The 25,595-nt window shown below is 48.3% G+C and overlaps 9 protein-coding genes and 2 non-coding genes across 11 annotated transcripts; 6 read left to right on the top strand and 5 right to left on the bottom strand.

Annotated features, from left to right (window-relative positions):
• Nucleotides 1-1,035: 1,035 nt before the first annotated feature.
• EDB82DRAFT_488575 (Sec61beta family-domain-containing protein) lies at nucleotides 1,036-2,292 on the top strand. Its single transcript, XM_065608335.1, has 4 exons — nucleotides 1,036-1,206; nucleotides 1,364-1,571; nucleotides 1,628-1,723; nucleotides 1,790-2,292. The coding sequence occupies exons 1-4, from the start codon at nucleotides 1,204-1,206 to the stop codon at nucleotides 1,822-1,824; spliced, it is 342 nt and encodes a 113-aa protein (XP_065465705.1). The 5' UTR covers nucleotides 1,036-1,203; the 3' UTR covers nucleotides 1,825-2,292.
• A 28-nt stretch (nucleotides 2,293-2,320) lies between these two features.
• Nucleotides 2,321-3,864, bottom strand: EDB82DRAFT_551445 (uncharacterized protein; the record flags this gene model as incomplete). The annotated part of the gene is made up of 4 exons (XM_065609574.1): nucleotides 2,321-3,185; nucleotides 3,247-3,318; nucleotides 3,600-3,758; nucleotides 3,847-3,864. 4 exons carry the CDS (start codon nucleotides 3,862-3,864, stop codon nucleotides 2,763-2,765), a joined length of 672 nt encoding a protein of 223 aa, XP_065465704.1. The 3' UTR covers nucleotides 2,321-2,762.
• Nucleotides 3,865-4,382: 518 nt separating this feature from the next.
• On the bottom strand, nucleotides 4,383-5,463 carry EDB82DRAFT_65570 (uncharacterized protein). The gene is made up of 3 exons (XM_065610026.1): nucleotides 5,086-5,463; nucleotides 4,951-4,979; nucleotides 4,383-4,895 (listed from the first exon to the last, which is right to left on the bottom strand). The coding sequence occupies exons 1-3, from the start codon at nucleotides 5,243-5,245 to the stop codon at nucleotides 4,524-4,526; spliced, it is 561 nt and encodes a 186-aa protein (XP_065465703.1). The 5' UTR covers nucleotides 5,246-5,463; the 3' UTR covers nucleotides 4,383-4,523.
• Nucleotide 5,464: 1 nt separating this feature from the next.
• On the bottom strand, nucleotides 5,465-9,801 carry EDB82DRAFT_65562 (uncharacterized protein). Its single transcript, XM_065610025.1, has 6 exons — nucleotides 9,446-9,801; nucleotides 8,706-9,369; nucleotides 8,418-8,654; nucleotides 7,600-8,367; nucleotides 6,744-7,552; nucleotides 5,465-6,694 (listed from the first exon to the last, which is right to left on the bottom strand). Exons 1-6 carry the CDS (start codon nucleotides 9,642-9,644, stop codon nucleotides 5,592-5,594), a joined length of 3,780 nt encoding a protein of 1,259 aa, XP_065465702.1. The 5' UTR covers nucleotides 9,645-9,801; the 3' UTR covers nucleotides 5,465-5,591.
• Nucleotides 9,802-10,376: 575 nt separating this feature from the next.
• Nucleotides 10,377-10,474, top strand: EDB82DRAFT_t46. Its single transcript has one exon. It is a non-coding gene; the product is annotated as a tRNA-Ser (tRNA).
• A 470-nt stretch (nucleotides 10,475-10,944) lies between these two features.
• On the top strand, nucleotides 10,945-11,042 carry EDB82DRAFT_t47. The gene has a single exon. It is a non-coding gene; the product is annotated as a tRNA-Ser (tRNA).
• A 1,591-nt stretch (nucleotides 11,043-12,633) lies between these two features.
• EDB82DRAFT_571922 (uncharacterized protein) lies at nucleotides 12,634-14,403 on the top strand. Its single transcript, XM_025729878.2, has 2 exons — nucleotides 12,634-14,194; nucleotides 14,250-14,403. The coding sequence occupies exons 1-2, from the start codon at nucleotides 13,076-13,078 to the stop codon at nucleotides 14,280-14,282; spliced, it is 1,152 nt and encodes a 383-aa protein (XP_025589059.1). The 5' UTR covers nucleotides 12,634-13,075; the 3' UTR covers nucleotides 14,283-14,403.
• An 815-nt stretch (nucleotides 14,404-15,218) lies between these two features.
• Nucleotides 15,219-17,177, top strand: EDB82DRAFT_65532 (uncharacterized protein). The gene has a single exon (XM_025729879.2). It carries the CDS (start codon nucleotides 15,418-15,420, stop codon nucleotides 16,885-16,887), a length of 1,470 nt encoding a protein of 489 aa, XP_025589060.1. The 5' UTR covers nucleotides 15,219-15,417; the 3' UTR covers nucleotides 16,888-17,177.
• Nucleotides 17,153-20,075, bottom strand: EDB82DRAFT_65536 (uncharacterized protein). The gene is made up of 2 exons (XM_025729880.2): nucleotides 19,743-20,075; nucleotides 17,153-19,688 (listed from the first exon to the last, which is right to left on the bottom strand). Exons 1-2 carry the CDS (start codon nucleotides 19,753-19,755, stop codon nucleotides 17,419-17,421), a joined length of 2,283 nt encoding a protein of 760 aa, XP_025589061.1. The 5' UTR covers nucleotides 19,756-20,075; the 3' UTR covers nucleotides 17,153-17,418.
• A 1,562-nt stretch (nucleotides 20,076-21,637) lies between these two features.
• Nucleotides 21,638-22,405, top strand: EDB82DRAFT_521000 (P-loop containing nucleoside triphosphate hydrolase protein; the record flags this gene model as incomplete). Its single annotated transcript, XM_025729881.1, has 1 exon — nucleotides 21,638-22,405. One exon carries the CDS (start codon nucleotides 21,638-21,640, stop codon nucleotides 22,403-22,405), a length of 768 nt encoding a protein of 255 aa, XP_025589062.1.
• Nucleotides 22,406-22,649: 244 nt separating this feature from the next.
• EDB82DRAFT_65462 (Dolichyl-phosphate-mannose-protein mannosyltransferase-domain-containing protein) lies at nucleotides 22,650-25,438 on the bottom strand. The gene is made up of 5 exons (XM_025729882.2): nucleotides 25,188-25,438; nucleotides 25,003-25,133; nucleotides 24,397-24,949; nucleotides 23,587-24,346; nucleotides 22,650-23,537 (listed from the first exon to the last, which is right to left on the bottom strand). Exons 1-5 carry the CDS (start codon nucleotides 25,323-25,325, stop codon nucleotides 22,894-22,896), a joined length of 2,226 nt encoding a protein of 741 aa, XP_025589063.1. The 5' UTR covers nucleotides 25,326-25,438; the 3' UTR covers nucleotides 22,650-22,893.
• Nucleotides 25,439-25,595: the final 157 nt, after the last annotated feature.

Genomic DNA, 25,595 nt, shown 5'->3' with positions numbered 1-25,595 from the left:
CCACGATTCGAACTACAACCGTTGATCTGCAGAGTTGCCATCATAGCGGAAGGCGTTTGGTTGAGAGCTTTCGTTTCCTGGTGTAGATGTACTATTGTCTAATCATACATAATTGAGCGGTCGAACGGAACGAAATGAAACGAACCTCGCCAACACGCTCAGACTTCCTTTACAAAGATACCTAGCGGCCTTTGGTCAGCTTTAGCACGGAGGCCTTTTACAGCAGGCATTGCAATTACATCTCACAGATTCGGAGCAAAAAAAAGGTGGATCAGCATCAGGAGAGGCACGGAACATACACGAGTTCTTTATCTCCAGAGACGATGGGGCGTGATGTTGTGTGTGCAGTACACGCTGGGCTGAAGAAACAGAGATAGGGCCTGTTGAGGCATTTTGGGAACGTTTGATACCATCTCATCTCATGGGGATGAAGAAAAGAGCTGGAGGAGGACTCGCCAAGTGCATGGATGATGCGCCATCGATGCGCGAATGTTTTTTTGTTGTCTTGATTCCCTTTGTCTTATGGTTTCTTGTCTTTTGATACTGCTACTACTGCTTCTTCTCTCTTCTTCCTCGTTGTTTCATCCTTTTTCTTGATTATACACCACCCCCGATACATTCATGTCGAGTCTGCGAGCGGACTCGGAAGCGAGCACGAGAGCGTTTGTTGTTGATATCCAATCTGCCTGACTTGACGATAGGGATCAACAGGTGTAGAGGCTACAGCCATCTCTTCCAATACATAGTCTCACTAAATTGTAAAATTTCTTTTAAAGAATTAATGGCCTTGAATGAAATAATCACAAGTTTCTTTTTTGGGGAATAGACTTGACTGGAGTTGGTGAACTGTTGCACTGCGTAAAGTGAAGCAATGTGGAGCTATTACCTATTGTGGAGAGCTGTGTCTTAGGGGAAGTCCCTTGGAGTTGCAGAGCTCCAAGACGCCACCGGAAAATTATAGCACCGCCTCCCTTCTTTCTGGTGAATGTGGCCTCAACTCCCTAAGTGGTCTGGTCCCCCATTTTACGGTGGGAGTAGCACAACCACCCAAACCATTAATTTAGACCCCATCTCTTCTGGATCTTTGGTTTCCATCAACGTTTACTATCTATTCCTTCCTTTCTTGTCTCCATTTCGCGCTCTCTAAGAATCCTGCTGTGATTCTCTTGTCAAATCTCCTTCCTCGGGTTTAATTCTTCAACAATGGTACGTCTCAACCTTTGAATCGAGAGCAATTGGCCATGCAAGCCGTGGAGCTAGTGTCGCATTGCGACTGAGCTCTATCTCTCTTGAGCTCAGATCGATATGAAGCTTGTTATATCTATGATCGACATCAATTCGCTAACACGTTGTTCCTTTACAGTCTTCTCCTCGTCCTTCCTCCCCCGTCAACGGCGGCGCTGCTGCCAGCGGTGCCAACATCGGCCGACCCTCATCTCCTGCTATCCCTGGTGGTCCCCGTACTGCCATCCGACGACGCGCTGCCGCCGACCAGAAGGAGAAGATTGCCAATGCTCGACCAAGCAGCACTCGCGCCGCTGGCGCCGGTGGTTCCAGCAGCACCATGCTGCGTATGTTGTACCATCCATTACCGAGCTTGAAGGTCATACTAATACCCCCTTTACAGGACTTTACACCGATGAGTCGCCCGGTCTTAAGGTCGACCCCGTCGTTGTCCTTGTTCTGTCTCTTGTCTTTATCTTCAGCGTTGTTGCTCTTCACAGTACGCCTTACCCCCTCCTTTGTTACGAAGATGTGTCCAAAGCGTATTTTCTAACTCTATTTCCAGTTATCGCCAAGATTACCCGAAAGTTCTCCAGCTAAAGGGCTGCGAAAACTCATCAAATTTCACGACGAAGCTCGAAGAGAAAGGGAGATGATGATATCTTGGGGACGCTGCTATTTCTTGTTATAACCATGAATGTGACTGGCGTAGGGCCTCTTTTCCACACATGAAGTTATGTGGGAACGACGCGCCACCACCCGCCGACTGGCAGAAGGGTTAGGTTAATACGGCCACACCGGGAATTTTGTTTGTTTGGTATTGCGGTTTATGAGGGGAGCCTTTGTATTATATCTCGGGAAAAGAAGGGTCCAAACCGACAATCTGGACTTTGACTGCTTTGACGCACGAACATGGAATTTCTGTCGACACGAATGTGACATGCAAGATATACTTGACTCGAGCCCCATCTAACATACAGACACAAGCTCAAAAGAGCAAAGCAAAACAAAGAGCCCATTTCTATAAGTTACGTTGCTGTCCTGTACTCTATACACGCAGGAACCCGGACCGTCCAATTCTCACTAACACTCGATTCTATATTCCTCCCTTGCTAGGCTCGCACTCATACGTACGTGTCTTGTCCATACCCCTTGGGTAGGTAGACCTAGCTCAAGCATCAAGGAAAGAGCTTGTACAAGACAGGCCCTGGCTCCTGTCTGACATACACCCCTTAGCAGGCTTGATCATCAACCTTTCGGAGACTCTAGTGGGCAAAGATAGCCTCTTAGCTTTGGGGGTAGTCTGAAAAGCATAAACTGACCTACCAATTTAGTCTCTTGTACCCTTGATGTCCAATTTTTGATACTAAATGAACTCTATAGTCGACCCTGGCTGGATTCTGCCATGATTAGGGGGTGAAAGAGGGCAGGTCTGCATTGTCAGCACCATTGACACGACGCATCTCGTTGTGCATCTGACGGAGCTCGGCTGTTTGTTGGTGGCAAACCCAAGTTGGCGAGTGACGGCTATCAGTAGGTTAATGCCTTTGTTGGTCCGAGTGATACATACCACTACTGATGGCAGTGAAACCACTTTCCTTGGTTTGGAGGGATTGCTGCAATAGTCGAACGACGACGGTCAGTTGGTTAATTCTTCCATTGGTCTGGGTGATGAGCTGCTCCAGTCTGTGATTATGGGCCTGGGCTTCCTGCAAGAGTTGAGCTTGACTGTCACGATTGACAAGCTGAGGGACCGTAGGAGCAAATTGCGCAGAGTTAGTCCCTGTAGCTTCCTGCGGAAGACCCTCGCGTCGAGGATTCTCGCGCTGAGGTCTAGCTCTGGCAGTTGCCTGTGCAAAGCTCAGAGAGAAAAGACCGGCTTGGGGAGCAGCAGTTCGGGGAGCAGCGCCTCGTTCACTGGCCTGCTTGAACTGCGTGACAAGTTCTACCCAGTTGTTGACCTTTTTTTTACGAAGTGTTGTTAGTAATAGCAATATGCTTAATAAATATGATATGACTTACTGTTTTGCCGTTATAGACAAGAATGGCAGCCTTTTGAAGGCCTTGCCCAGGCCCAATAACATGACCATCAAGCTATAAAGCCATGCCGTTAGTCTTAATGCATTTCATATAAAGGATGAGAACTCAAGAGTACTGGTTCACAGCGACATCTGACCAGAGCACAAGAGTAACATTTGGTGGCCAATGGCGCTGGCGATGAACATTAGCAAAAGGTTCGCCTTCATATGTAGACAGAAGGTAGATGAACAAGCTTGAGAACAGCAAGGAAATCCTGGTCCATGTTCAACCATCTTGTTGACGCATTTGATGTAAGGACCCTTACGAGGAGCACCTTTGACAGGGCCCCGGCGGACCTTTTTCTTAGGAGGAGATTTGCCGTCATCGTCGTCATCATCTTGGTTGGACTTGTCGTTCAAGCCGCTCTCTTCAGATCCACTGTCGTCCGACATGCTTCCTGGAATGTAATCACTCTGAGAACGTTGAGGAAGGGCAACGCGAATGGTGCCAGCGTCCTAATACTTGTGTTAGTCTTGGAGGGAAGCCTTAAAGGGAGATGTGTTGTGTATGGAGATATGATGTGTGTTATGGAATCTAACTCACAGAACTGCTGCGTGCCATGGGCCCTCGAATCTCAGGATAAAAAGGGAATTCATAATGGAAGTTCTAGAGACATATGTCCTGAGATGATCAAAATGGTAATACGCAGGCCTGAGTTTGGGGGTGTTCGATGCCTCTCCTTGTCTACTGGGTAGATGGTGAGGATGATGTGAAGGGGATGAATTTTTTTAAAAAAGGTAAAAGTGAAGAAATTTATAACCTGCAGAGAGATAAGTAATAATAATTTACTTACTACCTAATTAAATATTTGGCAGTGCTAGAGTGTAAATGAAGTTGCCTGGTCCCGCCGTAGATATCTATTCTTTACTTTGCCGCCTGGTAACATCTGTCAAGTAGAAGAAAGATTGACCTATTAGCTAAGAGAGCAGACTTATCTGGAGTAACACCTTGAAATTTATACCAACTAAATATAATAGAATCTCACTTGGATAAATCTGAGCTGACACTTTAAGCGGTATTTAGAGATGATAGACCGTGGTATTTATCTTGGCACTAAACAGAGCAGAAGAATTATTTAGGTTAATGAGAAGCCTCTGTAAAATTTCTATCCTACCTGTTGATCTAAACTTAGTGATGTGAGATTGGAGTACTTTAGTATCAGTGAAATCAGTTTGGCTAAACTAACTGCCTCGTGAACACCCTGAACTGAATCCAACCATCTACATATTCTCCAACCCGAGGTGGGAATCCTCAACAGCAGACATCATGTTTTTGTTCATATCGACTATGATGTTTAACATCATAGTCTGCTGCTTTACCAATGCACTGATCATGGCCTTCTGTTGCATCACGACAACATCCATGCTGTTGGCTATGCCTTGAGGGACAGCATCAAGCTTGGTTTCCTCAGAGGGAGCGACCTCAACAATCTTGATCGCGTCTTCAAACGGGACTTTGAAAGTGATAGCGGACGCTGCCTGTTTCGAAGTAGGCACGAGAGGGCGTCCGGTCGAAATGTTTGGAGCTGAGGACGATGCTTCGGCCTTCACAACAATCTTGGCCTTCTGAATAGCGTCATCCCACTGGCTGATCTATTCCCAAGTTAGTCAAACACCGAGACATACATGATGTATTTTGGATACTCACTGGATTCCCGTAGAAAAAATGTTCTACAGCTGCCTCGATAAGTCAGCGTGAAGCCTCAGCCTCAGCCTCGGAGAGGGTCTTCTGAGAGCATTTTGTTAGCTAATAATGAAACAGAGAAAACGATGACACTTACACATTCGTGCTCGCCTTGATGACTCGACGAGTACTGACCACGAAGGATCATGCGGATCTCGCATTTACGACATGGGCTCGAAAAAGTACAAGGAGGCTTGTCTGTCGCACTATGACTGCCTGGAAGATTGCCAGTTTTGGTAGGAGTGGTTGGTAACTGCATACTTCAGAATTGCTGAAAGAAATGATGGCGAATGTGTTTTGGAAGGAGAGATAGAGTTGGTGAACGGAGGATTCAAATCAGGATATGTCCTGGTCCAAGTAAGAATGTGTAGCTGCACCTCAACTAGATAGGCAGATAGAAAGACGGAAGATGCTACCGTCTTATATGCACGTTGGCACTAGTGCTTGTGATGGCAGACGAGTGACCATTTGCATATCAGATTCGGCTGCGGCTTGCTGCCTATATGACCCTTTTCATATCAAACAATAGAAATCATGTGTTACTGTATAACATGGGTATCCTAGCACTTGCGTTTGGCTATAGTGAAATCATATGCTCTACCACCTTAGATTCCCGACGGACCTGATGCGTCACCCCTATTCATCTTCAGGCTCTCCTCCATTGCTCTTCTTAATTCCTCGTCATCGTCGCCCGTGTTTTCTGGGGACTTGCCCTGACTCATCTTCTTTCTGTACTCTTCTTCCGCCAAGCTCTGCTTCTTGACATACTCCATCACAATATCTTCTTCTGTTTGCTGACTGCTTTCCTTCTCCATGGCTTCTTTTGACGCCGCTACCGCACGCTCAAAATCGTCATCGTTTACGTCTCTGGGTGGCAGTGGCGGTGGTGATTGCTTCTTAGAGGCTTCAATGGCTTGCTGTAGCTCTTTGTCGTCATCGTTGGCGAATGTTGTATGTGGCTGAGCTGCAGCGTCCGTCCCACTGAACCCTGGCATTTCAGAATATTGAGGCACTGGCACATCATTCCCCAGGCTCTGCTGAATTGCTTGCTCAACAAGAGCTTGGTACTCCTCATCGGTGATCTGATATTCGGAATCTTTGAAAATGGATGGGTCTTTCAGAGGAAGCGGTGCAGCTTCGCCTGCTTCGGCTCGCTGGCGGACGACGTTAATGCTTTCGCGCATGGCAGCTTCCACCTGTGCGTCCTCCTCGGCGTTGCCGCGTGACGTCTCTTGAATTGACGCCCTAATAGCTCTCTCAAGCTCTTCATCCTCGGAAGAGTGCATCTGTATAGCCGAAGCACCACTCGGTTTTGATTGTGGAACCAGGGTGTCTGAATTAGCTCTCTCCCATGCTTCTTTGCCAGCATGTAGTTTCTTTCGTTTTTCAAAGGACAAATTCCTGGTGTGAAGCCACCCTGTTTGAGGGCGTTCAAGCACGGCCTCTGTACTGTCTTGCCTAGACCCCTCTGGACGCTTTCCTGCGACCTTCTCCTTCTTCTTCCATCGATAAAACTTGTCAAGATCAGATGCGAAGTTGTTCCATCGTTGAATAACATCATTTCTTTCACCAGGTGTCGCCTCTTGCATTTCGTGCTGACCCTGAACAGCTCGCGAAGAAACGATGTAGTTCAGAACGCTTTTGGAGAAATACCTGGTAATCTCAGCATCCACGCCCTGCATGGTATAAGCTGGGATAGACCAAAAGCCTGCAGTATAATTAGCAACGCGCAAACGTCCACCTTCCGGCAAACTTACCTGCCGCTGGCTTTGCTACCACACCTCCAATACCCTTACCAAATCCTTTGATCAAACCCTGCATGCCCTCTTTCTCGGCACCTTTTAGGGGCTGTGTAACGAGACCAGTGATGCCGTCAAACAGGCCATAACCAAACTCTTTGCCTGCTACCATAATACCAGAGCCAACCCCTGTTACCTTGTCAACAGGACGAATAGTCTCGTCGTTGTAAAGTTTTGGCATGTTTCTGAAACCTCTGGCTAGTCCAAGGCAAAAGTTCATGGGCGTTCTGGCACCAGTGGTAACTACACGACCAACTCCCCTGCCTGTACCAACAGCTGCGTCCACGTAGTTGACAGGTGATGCACCCCGATCCTGTTTGGCAGCGTTGGCCGCTTGCTTCATCTGCTCCTTCCATGATTTCTGATTGGCCGATGCTTGGGCGCTTGACCGATCGGGGGATGACAGACCAGAAGTGCTGGATGCTGTGTCGCTTAAAGTAGGACGTGATGTGTTGGAGTGAGAGGTTGTGAGGGCTGCAGAGTTTAGCGTTTCGGTGTCCGCGATGCTCGCCGCAGAAGTTGATTTCTGATCCGGATCGGTACCTTGAGATTTGGTCAGTGATGCATCACTCTCAGTAGCGCGAGGGTTCGCAGTGTCTGATAATATCTGGTCTTTCTTTTTCGGGTTAGACATGCTCTTGAAGAGCTCTCTGGGCATATCAGCGATTGCCATGCCAATGCCCCCTATATCAGTGACAAGCGACAATGTGCAAGCAGAAATCGGGTCAGGTGGCTGCTCCTCTGTGTTATACTCCCTCATTCGATACCTACTTCTGTCAGCTCAGTTTTAGCACAGTCTCGTGTTGTGACTTACAGCTTCAAGTCAGACCATTGAAGTATTCCCTGTTCTACCAGCACTGCAGCAGCAAAGGCACTAAGTCGTACTTGGGTTCTTCTCACACGCCAAGCGGCGGCCCTGCTCGGTGCCAGAGTGCATCGTAATTTGTCCACCTCTAGATGGTCGTGAAAGCTCTTCCCGCCAACATCGGTTCCTTTTTCTTCTCTGATCTTCTGACCCATAGCCTTGGCCTGCTCCAGAGTCTCGGGCTTGACGCAAAATTTGATGGCTTCGGCCAGCTTCTCTGCAGTCAGCTGCTTATATGGGATCGGGTCAGGACCGGCCTTGGCTCTTGCTATCATAGCACCCCAGAATGGCTGATCGCCAAAGAAGGGCACCACAAGAGTAGGCTTGCCAGCCTTGATGCCTGCAGCGGTAGTGCCAGCACCACCGTGATGTACCACACAGGAGACATGCTCAAACAACCAGTCATGAGGCACATTGCCTAACATATATACCCCATCCGGCTTGCCAAGGTCGTCCGCACCAAGACCACCCCAGCCTTTCGAGACCAGGGCCCTGACGCCTGAAAGCCTAACTGCCTCAAAGATCATTTCGGTCATAGCATTAGGATCATCAACCACGATGGAACCGAATCCAATATAGACTGGAGGAGGACCATCACGCAAGAAAGCTGCTAACTCGGGATCGGGTGTATATGAAGAAGCGAGGTTGAGAAAGTAGAAGCCAGAAATATCAATGTGTCGACCCCAATCGTTGGGCTTTGGAATCAAGGCTGGTGACCTGTAACCAGTTGGTTAGTGATAATCCGGTAGTAACCCACAAGTACTTGCCAGCAGTATGTCCAAGAGATTTTGAGTCTTGAAAGAAGTCCAGGTGCCCAGATCAACGAGAGCGGAGGAAGGTCAAGCGCCTTCTTACGGAACCGGTTGATAACATCTCCGAGACCCTGCCATGTCATCATTTCTACTAGAGTATATGACATATAATTCGTCATCACATCATCGGTATTTGACGATTGAATATTGGCTAAAGGATGCGGGAAAGCTCGTGTTGGCGACCAAGGCATTCTAGAGAGTTATCAGTATACATCTTTTTTTGCGGCGAGGCGGATCACTCACGTAAACATCATATGCACAGGGATACCCAATTTCTCAGCAATATGAACGTGGGCGAAACTAGGAGGGTTTGCAATGATAGCATCAGCAACAAAGGGCTCTTGACCTGAGTTGCCTGATACCAACGAAACGTCCAAGGGTGCGTTGGAGGCATGAGGCTTGGGAGCAGGGCCAAGACCATCGCCTCCTTCGATACATGATCGCCAACAGCCCATAAGTATCTCTTCAATACCCTTTCGACGCTTAGTGATTTCGCCGCTTGTGATGGCATCAAAGCCAGGCATCAGACCGGGGTGCTTGACCATAAAGGCCATCAGCTCGGCAGGGTCACCTCCGATGTTGAAGAATTCGAGACCATTCTCTTCGACAAATGTACGGAAGGTGGGGTGAGTAGCTATTCTTACTCTGTGTCCATATGTGTCTTTTAAAACCTTGGCTAGGGCCACAAAAGGTTGAACGTCGCCTCGGGAACCAACGATTTGTACGACGACATTGAGTTTTGGTGGTGGAGTTTGTCCAGGTCTACCTCCAAGGCTTGGAGGGATATATGCGGGAGGGAGATCAGGTTGTTCAGGCTCGGGGGCAAGTTGATCTTGTAGAGTTGGAGCGAGAAGATCTGCAAGTCGTCTGTTCTTGGCATTGATATTGATGTTGACTCGACCGTCACCTGTAGATAAGATGTCACTTGTTAGGCTAAGCGCCAAAGCAGGTGTATCTCTGCAACAGAGGGAATGTTTACTTGCCTGTTACTTTTGCACCAGCATCAAAGCCAGGCTGCGAGAAATGGACCTGACCATGGTCCTCTCCGTAAGGAGGAGGAGCTGCATCGCCATCAGCGATGTGAATATCTGGTAATTGCAGGTTGTTTGAGCCATCATCATCGCGGGGTTGTCGTTGTTGCTGCCGACCCGCAGCAGCTTTATCGTCAATGATACCAGCCATAATTTAATAAGTAGCGAATGAATCGCAGAGACTGGTGAATGGGATGATCAAGTTGTGCTTATCATGGGGAAACAAAACTTTGAGAAGGATAATCGTTAGGAATTTAAAGAATACTGTTGAAGGGTTTAAAGGGTCTCTTGATAGTGGAGAAGGGAAGTTGAAACCAACGACGTCAGTGGGTAAACTTACGAATCAGGAACGCGGTAGGGATCTAACCAAACTAAAACTATCTAAGCCACAGACAACATGTTAGGTGGTTTCCCTTTTGGGTATATTCAACGATGACATTCTCGGTCTTTCATTTTCTTAATCACCATGTTTTCTCTTGCTCGGTCTTACTGAAGATCTGTTTGTCATGTCATGACGTGGCTGAATTACATTACGAGTCTTGATAACTCTCGTCTCTAAAGCCATGTTGCACGCGGATGCTACTTGGTAGTGTTTAAAAAATACGACGGAAATAAGATGCTGATGAGCTACTACTCCAACCTAAGCCTCAGGTCCTTAGGCCCTTGGGTATAGCATAGCAACTTGCTCCCATGCTTACTCGGTCTTGATAACCGAGTGCATCATCAGATGGCTGTACGCGTATAGAAATGACCGAGCTTATGTGCAGCCTATATGCAGCTTATAATCTAACAGAGCCTCTCTGCTGCGTTACCCCAACTACACTGCCACTTCCGGGCTGCGGGACGTGTTGTTTGGTGATAGCGACATGCTTACCAACAACAAGACAACGTGGCCGAGTGGTTAAGGCGATGCCCTGCTATCTCTATGAGACATCATAGGCATTGTGTTCGCACGCGTAGGTTCGAATCCTGCCGTTGTCGACTTTCTTTTTGCGTCTTGTCATTAGGAGTGTCCGAGTTGATCAACAAGGTGTGATGCTGAAATAGCTACTGTGGACAAGATACGCAGAATGGATGGATATTATTTGAGTGAAGATAACTTCACTATGCCTGATACAAGTGCAAAGAGATAGAAAGTAAAGTCAGATGCGTATGGATCCCTGCTTATAATTATGCTTCATCTACATGTAGGTTATGGTAGCAATAGACGTTATAGCTGATACCCGAGTTTCAATATGAAGAACAAGGTTTCGATAACATGCAATGCAACTCAATCGTAGATCAACTGTAAACCCATTTAACAACTGCGACTTGTGATTCTCATCTGCAATTAGTTATGCAATTGAACAGTGACATTGGCTGGGACTTGAGTTATTCGACTGTTGATGTCTAACAGCCAATACACTAAGAATAATATATCCCCAGATCTGAAGTCGCTCTTTTATCCCTAAGACAACGTGGCCGAGTGGTTAAGGCGATGCCCTGCTATCTCTATGAGACATCTTAGGCATTGTATTCGTACGCGTAGGTTCGAATCCTGCCGTTGTCGGATATTTTTGCCTTTGAGACGAGTAGGTTCTCTCTTTTTGCGGTGCATTCTCGTCATAGTGCGTGAAAGGCCATCAAATCGCTAGTTCCGATAGGTGTATTATCTTATTGGAGATGTTTTATTCTAAGGGATTATAACACTAATAAAGGGAAAAAGAACAGGGCAAATCCAAAGAAAGGCGGTCAGTCGTCTTGCTCCTCATTTGACCTTTGAGTCTATGAGGTTCCACGATCTAATCAGAGATTGATAAGAACAAGCGGCGGGAGCTTATTTCTTAGGCATGAATGGAATGAAAGATCCCGGCCGGCAATTACATTACGAACAGCGACGGAACATTTGTAAGATAATCTTGCCCTTGACTAATCAGTAGCGAAAACCGGAATTAATTCCAACTGACCGACATGGAACTGTTGCCGAGATGAAAGGGACCATGTTGGAAATCCCCCGCCGAGAATGTCACTGTGATTCCTATCTCGATAGTCGTTGGCTGGAATGGGAAGTCCGGAAGCACTTGTCATATTCCTTGTTTAGAAGTATTCCAGAAGTTGAATTTACACCGCGTCATGTATACAGTCTGTTAGATCATCTACAAACTCAACTTGGGTATAGACCGACCTTAAGTTGACTGTGCCTCAATGACTACGTAATGCCGTATCTGTCAAACTCAAATAAACACCTGATAGTTTATTAGTTAGCCTAAAGGAAAACTTTAATAAATGGGATCTTAAGTTGTATCCGAGTGGGATAGTGACTACACAGACCAGAAGCTAGAGCAACAGAGTGACCTCTTTTCTCCCTCTTTTTCATTTAGATAAAAAAAAGAGGATCCCAAAATGGTGAAACAGGCACATTTTTCGCTGCAATCCAAGGACGAGGACACAAGCACAGACAATTTAGGTGCAACAGTGGGTTTGCCTCATGACATGGGTTTGTTATGTGAGCATTAGTGATCAAAGATTAGAGACTCTCGGTTTGGGATAATGGCCGAGACTTACTTGCCAATAGAGGGAGGGAATGACATTGTTCTAAGCTTAAAACATGGTCAAACTATCTAGAGGCCAAGGGGTAAATGAATGTTTTGTTTATGCAAAGCAAAGCTGAGAAACGCTTCATGTCTTGTATAGAGTAAACGAGGCGTTGATTTATTGCCCGGCTAAACGTTGACAACGGTCTCTCCCGTCTTCAAACTTATTTACTAATTACTGTATTTAGGTTATTAATTAACGCATCCACTGTAGGTGCTGTCGTAAATCATAGTACCAACAACCCTAGGGAACTATCACCCTGGCCTGTCTAGAATAGGTAAGTAGGTAGTTAGCATTGCTACTGTACTCCATCGTCTCCAGCCAAGCTTGGGGTATCGGACGAATTCATAACCGATGGAATTAAGATGCCAAGATGTGACAAAGTAACGTCTGCCAACTACTACCTACTTGATTCTGCCAAAGGAACAAGACATAACAGGAATGTGCTGAATGATAACCAAGTACTAGTATAGTATAATCATACTGTGGGCTCCATTCCATCTCCAAAGGATTATATCCACCATACATGAATCCAACTTTGATCCTCTACACCTGTTACTGAAACAGAGCAGATAGATAACAAGAATCCATAACGGAAGAAAAAGGAAAAAGAGAAACAAATTATCCAGTGGATACAAGCCCTATCTTTCTTGCCTTACTATGGCATTAAACTTTACCAGGAGGTCTTGCCAATGTCGCACTAACAAACATCATCCATCAATCCCATCGCACCCCAAGTCCCCAAGACCCAGGGAACCAACTTGGCTACCTACAACCTTGTAAAACCCGTTTTACGGTCCGATTTGACTTGAATGAACTAGATATGACAAGATATCCCTGGAAAGCGGTAAACTTAAAAAGAGCCGCCTCGCCCGCTTGATCATCACTTGTACTACTCTCCAACCAAGACAAATACATTCGTTTCTCCCACTTTATACACTCCTTCTTTTCTCTCTACACACACATCACTCTCTTTCACTCATATATCCATCTTGAAGATATCCCACCATGCGTAGCCAAATCCTCGCCTCCGCCCTCATCTCGGGGGCCATGGCTGCTCGTCCTTTCCTCGAGCAGCCCGACACTGGTCTCGAGATGGTCCTTGGAGATCTCCCCAAGGGCGAACTCCCTAAGCTCGACCAGATGATCGGCCTCCCCGACTTCGAGTGGGCTGCCCAGAACTACCTCCCTATCGAGAACTACACCTACTACCGCAACGGTGCCGCTGGCGAGTGGTCCTACCGCAACAACCTCGAGGTCTTCCAGCGCTACCGCTTCAAGCCCCGTACTATGGTTGATATCACAAACATCGAGAGCACTCTGCCTACCACCATCCTAGGCCACAACTTCTCTGCTCCCTTCTTCATCAGCCCCTGCGCCAGGGCTGGCAATGCTCACCCTGACGCTGAGAAGAACTTTGTCAAGGGTGCTGCCGAGGGTGACATCCTTTACATGCCCGCTCTCTATGCCTCTCTCTCCATTGAGGAGATTGCCAAGGCCAAGGCTGAGGGCCAGGTCGTCTTCCAGCAGCTCTACCTGTCTTCCAACGACACTGAGACCCAGGAGCTCCTCGACCGCTCCGAGAAGGCCGGCGCTGCCGCCATCATCTTCACTGTCGACTCTGCCGCCGACGGAAACCGTCACCGCGCTGCTCGCTTCGGTGTTGGCTCTGCCGACTCCGACTACTCCTACATCACCTGGGACTACTACAAGAAGCTCCAGAAGATGACCAAGCTGCCCGTTATCATCAAGGGTATTGGCTCTGCCCAGGACGCCAAGCTCGCTGTCCAGCACGGTGCTCCCGCCATCATCCTCTCCAACCACGGTGGTCGTCAGCTCGACGGCAGCCCTTCCGGTCTTGAGGTCGCTCTTGAGATCCACGAGGAGGCCCCTGAGGTCTTCAAGAAGATCGAGGTTTACGCTGATGGTGGTGTCCGTTACGGTGCTGATGTTCTCAAGCTTCTGTCTCTCGGTGTCAAGGCTGTTGGTCTCGGCCGCCCCTTCATGTACGCCAACGTCTTTGGTGTTGATGGTGTCAAGAAGGTCATCGACATTCTCAAGCACGAGATTGCCATTGATGCTGGTAACTTGGGTGTCCCTGATCTCCATAAGATCAACCCTAGCTATGTAAGTTGTCCTATTAATTCATATTGTCGTGTCAATTGCTAACATCCTTTTCCAGGTCAAGTGGAAGTTCAACAACTGGGGCCAGTAAATATTGCATAGCGCTGGGCGTTGATCAGTGATACCTGTACATACAAATTATCTTGATTCAAGTGTTTATATTTTTATTTCATATAGAGAACAAAGAAGAAGGCACAAAGCCTATTGATGACCTAAACCACAACGAATGTGCCTTTTCAATGATACAAGTGATGTCTGTTTTGTATTATTGTTGTTATAATTCCACAGTGACAGCCTACCTTTCCTGCATCTTATCAGTGGCTCTCGGGCGAAGGGAACAGTTATAAGAGGGATATAGGATGTAACTCTTGACAACTGGCAACCTTAACAACCCGAGTATTGCACAAGCTCATGGAACTGCCTCATTCGTCGAAATGCAGAACATGCATCATGCAGACTCAGCTTTGAAACATGCAAGGCGTCGTCTATTCTGCAACAAGATGGAGCCATTCATCCTCCCGTCTTGGCGAAAACAAAGATATATCGTACTATATCTCAGCTTAATCGACTAGGAGAGTGTCAGGATATTAAGCATAGTTCAGTTAGTTGCTTCTAATCTGATAGCCTAATTGATCTCTTGAGCTGAAAAAACTGAGCTGAAAATGGCAAGTCTTTAGTATTCCTTCTTACATCTACTATTATCTTATCCCGGCTCCGATCCGGCTGACCCCGGTCCTCTCCCGACTCCAGCCGGAGCGGATGCCCGGAACCAACGATATTCCCTGTTGCTTCAACACCAAAAAGAAAACATAACACAATAGAGTACATAACATGCTCTCAGCTGAGGATCTAGACGTGTATCCTGGTCTGTTTTGACTCAAAGCTCCAATCTCTTGCATCTACCCATGCCCTAAGAACCAATACTATGATTCAGGTGGAACAAAAGGACTCTCAGCTGTCATGTCTTGCAGCTGTTCAACATGGATCACCTATACAACTCATGTGGCGGAATGTCTGCAGTTGCCGCCTGGTAGGATTGACTATACAAAAATGAGTTATAAATACTCATGTCTGTTCCGAGATCAGGACCAGCTGTATTCTCTTTCTTTGGTTTGGCCTCTGTCACTCAGTTCTTCTCTTTATCTTCTTGACCAGATCACTTATAACACCCCTGTCGATTGTGCTTGACCGGTATACCTCCACAAATATCACACATCAACCTCACTATGCCTGGTTCAATCAAATCCATCAAGCGTAAGCCTACAGCCAAGTCAGCTGCCAAACGCATCGGTCGAATGTTCAAGCGTACAAACAGCGAAGACCCAGAGATGACCGCTGCTATGGACACTGGCTCTCCCAAAGCCTCTTTCGATGTACCGCGGCCTTCCACATCTTCCCGGTTCTCTATAAGCTCGCGTATGACCTCAAGGGATGACGCTGAAGCAACCCCTCGAGGCTCAAAGGATCAGTCTCGAGTCTTTGCATCGTGGTTTGATCCTACCACACCCAAGAAAGAAAAGGGGCCTGAAGCAATAGCTCCACCACCTCTGGTTTCTAATTACTCTGAGCCTATACTCGAACATGTCAAACCACTCGAGCCTATGGTGCCAGTTGAACCCACTGGGACGCCTCAGACCGAAGGATTTCCCTTTCCTGCACCTCTGCAGACTAGTAAAGAGCAAAAGACGATCGATATTGTTCCCGAGAAGCAGACCGAGCCTCTGCGGCAACTGGAGAACCCCAACAAGAAGATCGAGGAACAACCCGCTGTGACGCCTATACCCCTACAGGCGAATCGACCTTTGCCATCTCCGCCTGTAACAAAGCCTGCGATATACGAGCCGCCCGAGTCCCCGATTCTTCCGGCTGTATCTAAAGAGGAGCCTAAGCAGAAGCCTAGCCATGCCCCTACGAATGAACCAAAGACCATCCTCGAGGCAAAATTTGAACACGAACAAGAGAACATTACTCAACCCAAGCCGGCTGCTGAGACCAGACCCAAGGCCGAACCAGCTGAGCAGCGAGACATCCTACCTCCGAAGAAGAAGCGTACCTTAAAGCCCCCAGCTCTTCCAGTACAAGTGCCAACGTCAAGCACCACGCGTGTCAGGAAGTCTTCAATGCCTCGGCCCACGGTGGAAGATGAGCCAGAACCTGTGAAGCTCGTCGAAGAACCTAAAGAACATCCTAGGAAAGATCACAAGACTGAACCAAGAAACCTGTCGTCAAAGCCCCCCCAAAAAGAAACAAAGGCAAAGGCTCAGCTCCCAGTCATCTTAGAGAAGCAAGTCCCTGCCCCTGTTGTACCTGAAGCTATCCGCAAGCATGCAGAATTGAAGAATTCCCCCAAGGCCTCCGCTACACCAATAGTTCCACCTGCGGCCAAGATATCTTCTGTCTCAGCACCGGCTCCTTCATCTGTCCCCAAAGCAGCCAGGTTTACTGCAAAACACTCTTTCACCCCCAGCATATCATTTCAGCCCTCACGGATAGTGTATTACCCTGACACTGCCCCAGCTCCCAAGATAGCTCGCCCTCCTATTACCGCACAAGCCCCGATCATCGCTTCGAGACCTGAAGTCGTCGTCTCGATGCTCACTCGTGCAGCTCCCAAGTCTGCGCCAGCTCCAAGCATTGCTTCGACTCCAGTGCGGGCTCATTCTCCATTGACTTCGTGGATCATGTCATCTGCATAGTGGCGATTCTCCAAGAGGGCTTTTATGTCTGTTTCATTTGTGTTATGATATGATGAAGGATTGGAATACACGGGCTATGTAATTATGTTAAGCTGATACAGAATGGACATTATTGTCAGCTATAGACTGTTTCGATATGTGGATTGAAAGTGCAACTTTTTGTGTAAGTGATGCTGAACCACAATGGTGGTAACCCCCACGGCTATGGAGTCATAAATATTCGAGAGATACTGATGATCTTGCTTGCTACGTGACGAGAGCGAAGGAAGCTCTAGATAGCCCACGATTAATCAGACTGTTCCGACACAGGCTTGACTAGTCACGCAGTGGGAAACAAAAGGCCGTCAACATCGTCATATTCAAACCTACATTCAAGCCTAGGACTGACCTATCACACCTCTGACCACCCCCCGGGACCAAAATGATCGATTGAGTATATTCCTGAATCCTCCGTGGCATGGGTCTAATCCTCCCATAGCCATCGCTCGTAAACGCCAGCTGTAAAGAAATCATACCAAGGAAAATACATATCTAAGCATACTCCACCGCATCACCTCCTCGACGTTCTCCAAACAGATATGCCGCTTCGAGACAGAAACGACCATGTCCTCTCTCCATACGTCTCTCGCTACCGTAACAGATCAGAACCGCATCCACAATACCACTCAAGATGCCTTCCATCGCTCCCATGACAGAATATCCAATAAAACTTGCCATCATGCCAACAACATATGCGTAAGCAGAACCTCGCATACCGACGCCGTCTGGTAGTTGGATCTTAAGCTGTTTGGCGGTTATCACCCATCCTGCAAAACCAAGACCGGTCGCCATAATAAGTCGGGTTGCTACAAGAAGCAGTTTGGCTAGTCGGTATGGCAATAGACCGTTAGGTTGTCCGCGGTTGCGCAAAACTCGAGGTGTCAACGTTGTCGTTGGTACTGCTGGGGAAACCAGTTCCATCTGATCCAATCCTCTGGCGGAAGTCGCGAGGCTTTGTGAGTGGATGGCAGAGTAAGTAATGGTCAAGGGATTCATGAGGGCAATGACAGGGGTAGGGATCCAAAACGAGGCGATGTTGGTCACAGCAGCACCGAGCTTCCTGGGCAGAAAGATCAGTGGCGCTCGAATCAAGAGAGACAAAAGAGTCGACTCGCAAAGGCTTCCAAAGATCGTCGTAAGTGCGTGATTGAGAGCAGCCGAAACAATCTCTCGCGATGGCGTGGCAGGGCCGGCATTGCGGTGGAAGTACCATTGTGATACAGTGGCAGCCGTGGTCGCGCGATGAACAGCATTTATGACAGAAACAGTCCACATATACAAGAAGATGAAGGCAGCCCCGAGCCACCAACTCGATAACTGAATCACGAATTTCACGAGACTCTTGGAGAAATAACCACCCATGAAGACCCTGGTGAACATGGCAAGCCATGCCCAAGTCCAGAGTACAATCAAGGCCAAACACCCAAATCCAACGATCAGCAGCGCTGAATTCTGGGCCAGGATGCGGCTTGAAAACTGGAGAATCTCAATCGCCTGCTGGATAGCTCGTCGCCCTCGCACGACAAGCCAAACCCAGAGTATGCATGCAGCAGCGGGAACGATCGAAGCCCATCTCATGACGGAATCCTGGATACTGGTTCCGTGGGTGCGACCCTTGAAGGATGACACAAAGGAGTAGAGTGAAAAGGAAAACAAAATGACGGGCACCGCAACCAAAATGACGCTGACCAGAGGCCGCACAAAGGAGCGGAGGGCCGCCAACCAAATGAACGATACAAATACAGCCACTACTGTATCTACCGCAAGCATGTGAAATGACTTCTGCAGTGTTATGTAAATCGTATCACCAACAGGGCTTTTCCGTGGTGATGTATGAAGCCAGACCATAAAGTATGTCGACATCATGCCGGCAAGAGCGATAAGGAAGATCCAGGCGAAGAAGGGATCGTGCCGAAATATTTCGCCCTCGATGTATTGGATAGTTGTCTGTGCATGCTCCTCTTGAGGAGGGGCATCTCGTCGCATGCTGGCTTCAGTTTCCGTGGTGGACTCCCGTCTTGCCATAAAAGGTGTTCGTTCCGTGTCTGTGCCTTTAAACCGCTGGAAAGCCGGAGGGCTGCTATCGCGAGGAGTTTCCCCTCCTAGCAGTGAAGCTGGAGGGTCCTCATCTGGATCTTCTTGCGACTCGAGTCCAACGTCGACCATCCTGCCCTTGGTATCTGTTCGACTGCTTGTCCGATCGTCGCTTGAACGGGATTCATCTTCGGCTTCTTCCACCAAGGTATCTCTCGCCAAACCGCGACGATGGGTACTTCTAGTTCCATTCCAGCTGCTTCGAATACCGCGGCGCATGCTCATGTCTTGATAAGGGTCCTCGTGGTTTAAACTGTCTTCCATAGATCCGCGGCTGTGAGCGTCTGATTCAACACTATCGGCAAGTTTGCTCGCTGCTGCTACTCGTCTTGACCTCTGGAGAGCGAACATGTCGGCCCTTTCCCTTTCTTCCTCATCATCTTCTTCTCGGTACTCGTCCAAAGTGCTGTGAAATAAAGGTGCATCCTGTGCAGCTGATATCCGCGATGCGAAGGCTAGTTGACCGAATCGAGAACCGGCGCCGGTTTGTTGATACGGATTCCCTCGACCTAAGAAAGACCTGCTGCCTGGAACATTGCCTCGTCCTGTATCGCGCTGATTTCGTGTAGACCGCGGCGGCCAGTCTGATTGTCGTGGTGGGTTCTCGGTGTTGTCCTGGCCAAAGTTGGATAATCTAGACTGCGACTGGGCCAGGAACCTTGATGCATCTATAGATCATGTCAGTATCGCAAAACGCCGTAGATAAATAGAATAACACATACACTCCGAGAACATCTCGCCCTTTCGGCTCCTTCCACCTCACGTGCGCGTAAGCCCTCGTTTCCCAAACGCCGTTGTTGGTGTGAGATGGGATTATTGACGTGACGTAAATACTATAACAGGCAACCAGCGATATTCGTCGTGTAAGCTACACCGTATAGATGACAGGTATTCGATTTGTCGTGTCGCAAGAGATGGGCGGGGAAAATACAAAGAAGGGTTGTGAGGAGATAAAACGCTTGAAGTTAATGTTAAGGTAAAATCACGGCTGAGTTGCAGATGAATGACTGGGCTGGGTTGGATTGGACGTTTAGGTTCGAGGTACCGTATTGTACTGTCCTGCCTGCGCTGGTCATGAGGCGAGGCGGCAGATGGCAGTAGATGAACGGGGCTTATCAGCCAGCGAATGAGTCGCTGACCGATTGCATCCCCAGGCAGATCCGCTGGAGGACCCTTGTTTGTGGAGGTCGCGTCCACCTATTTTCCAATGGATGTTAGGCCACCTGGGTAGGCTACTCCACTGAAGACTAAACCTTGGACCCAGACGCCACAGGCAACCGTATGGCAGTGGGAGAGGCACACGACATGCGCCGAAGTACTGACTCTGCTCAAAGAGCGCCTGAGATACTTTCACGTGAGGTACAAAATGAATATCTATTACTATTTCATCAAGACTCAGGCAGTCCATCACTCATGCACAAGGTAGTACACCACCCAGCAATGACGGCTTCTATTGAACATGCTTGAAGACTATCTGCATTGCCACAAGTCTTACGGACTGCTTTCTCTTTAACGAGTAATCAATATCTCTTTCATTATCATCACTTTTCATTTAGCAAACTTTTTTGACTCGCATCTTGTCTATCGAGCAGACTGACTTTGCCTAGTCTTGTGACACTTGAAGATCCTTCCCAACCCTCACGCGCAAATGTTTCAACGACGATATCAGATAAAGTCACGGATGACTTCCACAACAAAGATTTTAACTAGATCAAACAATAACCATTAGATAAGGTATCATAAGATACACACTATATGTACTCAAGAACAGGACAAGAGTCATCAACTGACCAAAGTCCTAATTCACAAGGCTTACAAGGGCCCTCCTTGTGCCTTATCGCTTGATGCCCCTTGCGTCACCGATGCTAAGAAATCTCCTAAACCCCATTCGGAGACGAGCTTCTAGGCATGACATGGGGTTTACTCCTACTGATATGATGCTGCTGCTTGTATCCGAGAGGTTAGTTATTCAGCCATCGACTTGATCTTGTTGAGGTTTGACCGTCGCGTTGTACAATTCATACCCGTCCAGTCTGGCCAGTCCTAGTCCAGCTGTAAAGTGGCTTGTGACAGCTCATCGTCCGTCCAGAACCTCAAAACCATCAGTCGAGTCGTTCGTTTTGTCTCTCCAACACCTGACCTTTCTTCCCTCCAACCGTCTGGAATACTCGGCCTTATCTGCCTTTAGTTTGAGTTTCAAACTCTTTGGTAAAGTTTTGTTGCTTGAACTTCGTCTCCATTTTACGTTTCGTTCTCATTTGGGAACTACCACCATTTAACTCTATCCCTGCCCTTTATAAGGTTGCCAGCCCACTCGAAACACCTCGCAGATCAAACTTACCAAGCCTGGGTCAACTCTAAAATTCTACCATTTATAAACCCATTCATCTTCATTGCCTGTCGCATCTAAAAAACGTCAGCATCGCGAAACTCATCATTCCTCACACCTGGAGAATACCTCGGTTTTCACCTCGTACAACCCCAAAGGACAACTAGCACGTGCTTGATTTGTCTTAGCTTGAGCAAATCGAATCCATCGAGTAGCTCGCTTTCTCCTGTCAACGAACTTCTTACTACTACCACCCAATTTCCGTTGAAACCCATTCAGTCTCTTCCCATGTCGACCACACCGTGGGATTATATCGCCAAACTCGTCTGCATCGGCGACTCAGGATGCGGCAAGTCCAGTCTCACTATTCGCCTCTGTGAAGGCCGCTTTTCGCCCCATCACGACGTCACTATCGGTGTTGAATTCGGCTCGCGCATCGTCCCTGTCGGTCCTCCCCACTCGAAACCCGGTGCCCTCGCTGCCTCAGATGGCGAAGATAAAGGCCAGGAGACATCAGACGGGCTCCCCGAACCTCCACGGGACGCCTCCAACACACCTCAGAAGCATATGAAGCTCAGTCTCTGGGACACAGCGGGACAAGAAACATACAAGTCTGTTACCCGGTCATACTTCCGCGGCGCAAGCGGCGCGTTACTTGTCTTCGATCTTTCCCGCAAGCAGACCTTTCAACACGTCACCGACTGGCTCAATGACCTGCGACAGATCGCAGAGCCAGACATTGTAGTTATTCTGGTTGGCAACAAGGCCGATCTCACACAGCAGGAGGACAACAAGCGGGAGGTCACGCGTGAGGAGGCAGAGGAGTGGGCCAAGCGTAATGGCGTTATGGAGTACGTCGAGACGAGCGCCAAAAGTGGCGAGAATGTCGAAAAGGCTTTTATGCGTGTCGCAGAGAGAATATATAACAACATCCAGGCTGGCAAGTACGATCTTAACGACAGGAGATCCGGGGTCAAGGGCGCAGGGGCTGGTGGAAATCGCCAGGTCAAGTTGTCGGGCGACGCCAGCAAATCAACAGGAGGCATGTGCTGTTAAAAGCACAGCACAGATTGCGGCAAACTGAAGAGGAGGGAAACAGCAATCTACAGAAGCACGACGGATCATGATACCCAGTCAGCCAGCAACGTCGTCACGTCTTTATCGATCAAGTATACGAAAAGCTCAATGTGGATTGTACACAATAATGCATAATACATCGTCGGCCTTATCTTATATAGGCCACCTTGATTAAGAACCCCAGAAATGAAACTCATAGTGCATTACCGACGCAAAGTCCATTTCGTAGCTGTGTTATCTCTTCCGGCTTTGTTTCGTCTTTTCTTTTCTCCATGCTTCGCTTTGCCAACCGGCCCATGCGAGTTATCCTTTCCATGAACCCCCCAATTCTATATCCTTGCAAACATTCCCGAAACTGAATAATACAAACAGGCCTGCATGGTGGTCCATAAGGCATCTGTCTAGATCACATGCAATATGCGATCGAGAAAAAGCGATTGCTCAAATCAACAGAAATGATACATCCCTTAATCGGTGACTCGCCAGTTGTCGAACCACTTCATGTACTTGTACTCTTTGTGGGGGCCAGTCATACCCCAGCAAATAGGGATAAAGTAGATGTAGAGGCCAATGATAACAGTGTACAGGACGCCGTAAACAATGGACTTGATGGTGTTGTTGCGGTTGCGTGTGAACCAATCAATAAGGAAACCAAAGTTGAGGATGGCGAAGTAAAGAGCAGGGTAGTAGTGGTGCACGTAAGTAACACGAGCCATGATAACAAAAGGAAGGTAGTGCAAAAACCAACCAGCCAGAGGGTACAAGGCTGCGTAGTGGATGTGGTCGATCTCCTTCTCAGAGAGGTCATTAACGCCTCGCTGCCATCGAAGGATGTACCAAACAATGACCAGGCCAGCAACACCGAGAGAGGCGGTAGAACCCCAGTAGATGAGAGGATTGCCGAGAAGGAAGTACTTGACGATGTCATCACCCCAACCGCACATTCGAAGACCAACGTGGAGGAAAGGCCACTGCCACCACTTGGAAGCAAGATCGTCTTGCTTGTCAGGATCGGGAACCAGAGCGTTGTTTGAAGTCATCATAGCAACGTTCAAATGGACAAAGTCGTGGAAGAAAGGAGACTTGTAAACACCAGCCTCGGCAGGAGGAACTATATGGAATTAGCATTCATCAACAGCCTCATCACAATAAAAACTTACGCTTGTCGTTCCAGTGAGCCTCAACATTCCAGTGGGTGTAGGTGTCGCGAGGGTTGTTCTCCTTTGTGCAAGTAACCTCGATCTGCTTGAAACCCCACTGAGGCAGGTTCACGTTGCCAGCTCGGAGATAACAGCCAAGAACCTCATGCTTGAGACGGAAAGCGGTGGTGAGAGTGCGGATCTTGCTGCGGTCACGAGAGGCAGTGTCACGGATAACCTCGACCTTCCAGTGGTCCTTTTCGTCACCAACAGTTAGATTACCGTAACTGGAAACCTCCTTGTGGCCTCGTGAGATGGGAGCAGCAATGTCGTGGGAGTGCAGGTTGCGGCCGGTCTGAGCATGGATAAGTCGGATAACAGAGTTATCGCCAATGAATCGGAGATCACCCTCGGGGCTGTAATCCTCCTCCCGACGGTTAGGGTAAAAGAACCAATCGTTGTTGGTGTCCTTGTGGTGGTAGCAAGTAACCTGCTGCTGCTTGGAACCCTCAGGGTAAGTCTGGACGTGAGAGTGAAGAAGGCCACCGCCATAACCCATGTTCTTGATGGTTGCGCGAGAACCAATTGCGATTTCCAGAGGGCTGTCCTTTCCGACCTGGGTACCCTTGAGGTTGGCTTGGAAAAGGGAGCTCATCTGAGCGTCACCAGGACCACTGCGGTCGAGGATGGCGAAGTGCAGGGCGAAAGACAGGAGGTAGATCAGGAAAGGAATAACGATAAGACCGACAACACGGGTGACGACATGCGCACCAAGAGTTGTCTATAGGTTGTTAGCGATGGAGAGAACAGATGGATTACGAAATAACTTACAACAGGCATCTTGGTGTCACCAAACTTTCGCCAGAGATCCTCGATAGTGTAGAGACCAACAAGAGCAGTAACGAAGAGACCGACAAGCTTGACACTGCAGACACAACCAATGCTGAGACCAGTCATGAACAGCCAGAAGAACCACTCGGGGTCGAAGCTGTTGTTGCGTTGGTTGTGGAACTTGGACCAGCAGAACACAGTGGCTACAGTACCGCAGAGAAGCATAGAATCAAGCAGAATAAATCGGCTGATGGTGGTATAGGAGTTCTCGCAAAGAACCATGAGAGTCACAAGCCAGACAGCAGGACGTCGAAGCTTGAGTTCGCGAGCAGTGAAGTAGGCCAGAGGAATACAGAGAATACCGAAAGCGGCGTTGAAGATACGCATGATGGTATAGTTGACTTCGGCAGGGTATTTCTCACCAGACTTGAATTCGAAGGTTCCGTTGTAGCCAGCGAGGACTCCGGAGAGACCAACGAGCATCTTGCCGAGAGGAGGGTGAACATCGAAGTAGTACTCATGCTTGATATAGTAAGAACCGAACTTGCCGAAACTGCAAGATGTTAACACGAGTTTCCAAGACGTGGGGAAGTCAATCCGACATACTGAGCTTCGTCCCATGTCACAATGTTGCTGATACCAATCTTGTATAGTCGAGTGAAAAGAGCCAGGAGTGTAAAGACCAGCGGGGCAATGACGACCTCCCATCGATCGAGGGTCTGGAGGAACGAAGGCTCCTACGTGGCAGTTAGTATTGACAAAACTCAATTCGTTGGTGGTGGTAGTAATACCTTCTTAACGAGCTTCTTGTTGTCCTCGGGCTGAGGAGCTGGGGGCTGCAAGTTGGCTTGTCCAACAACGGGACGCTGTCTGAGACCATCGCCCAGATCAGCGCCTGAGGCGACGGCGGCCTTGTCGGCGGCGGCCATGATTGATTATCGTATATGATGTCGGCTCGAGGTCGAGGTCGTGGTCGTGGTGTTTGTAGAAAGGATGTAAGATGGAAACCAAAAGGGGTGTGGTGGGCGAAGCTCGCCGAGAGGGAGAGGGAAAAAGATTGGACGAGCTGTCGAGACTCAAGGGAGGAACACCAGCTTCAACCAAGGAGCTGTTGCCAATTCGGAGAGGGGAAAGCCTGATTGGCAAAAATCTGTGAATGAAAAAAACAACACAGATTAGAAAAACGAATAGGAGTCAGA

The sequence above is a fragment of the Fusarium venenatum genome (assembly GCF_020744135.1).
Source record: "Fusarium venenatum strain MPI-CAGE-CH-0201 chromosome Unknown EDB82scaffold_1, whole genome shotgun sequence".
In the NCBI taxonomy this organism is placed as follows: domain Eukaryota; kingdom Fungi; phylum Ascomycota; class Sordariomycetes; order Hypocreales; family Nectriaceae; genus Fusarium; species Fusarium venenatum.
The sequence above is the reverse complement of the archived record's forward strand: the minus strand, read 5'-3'. Positions and strand labels throughout refer to the sequence as shown.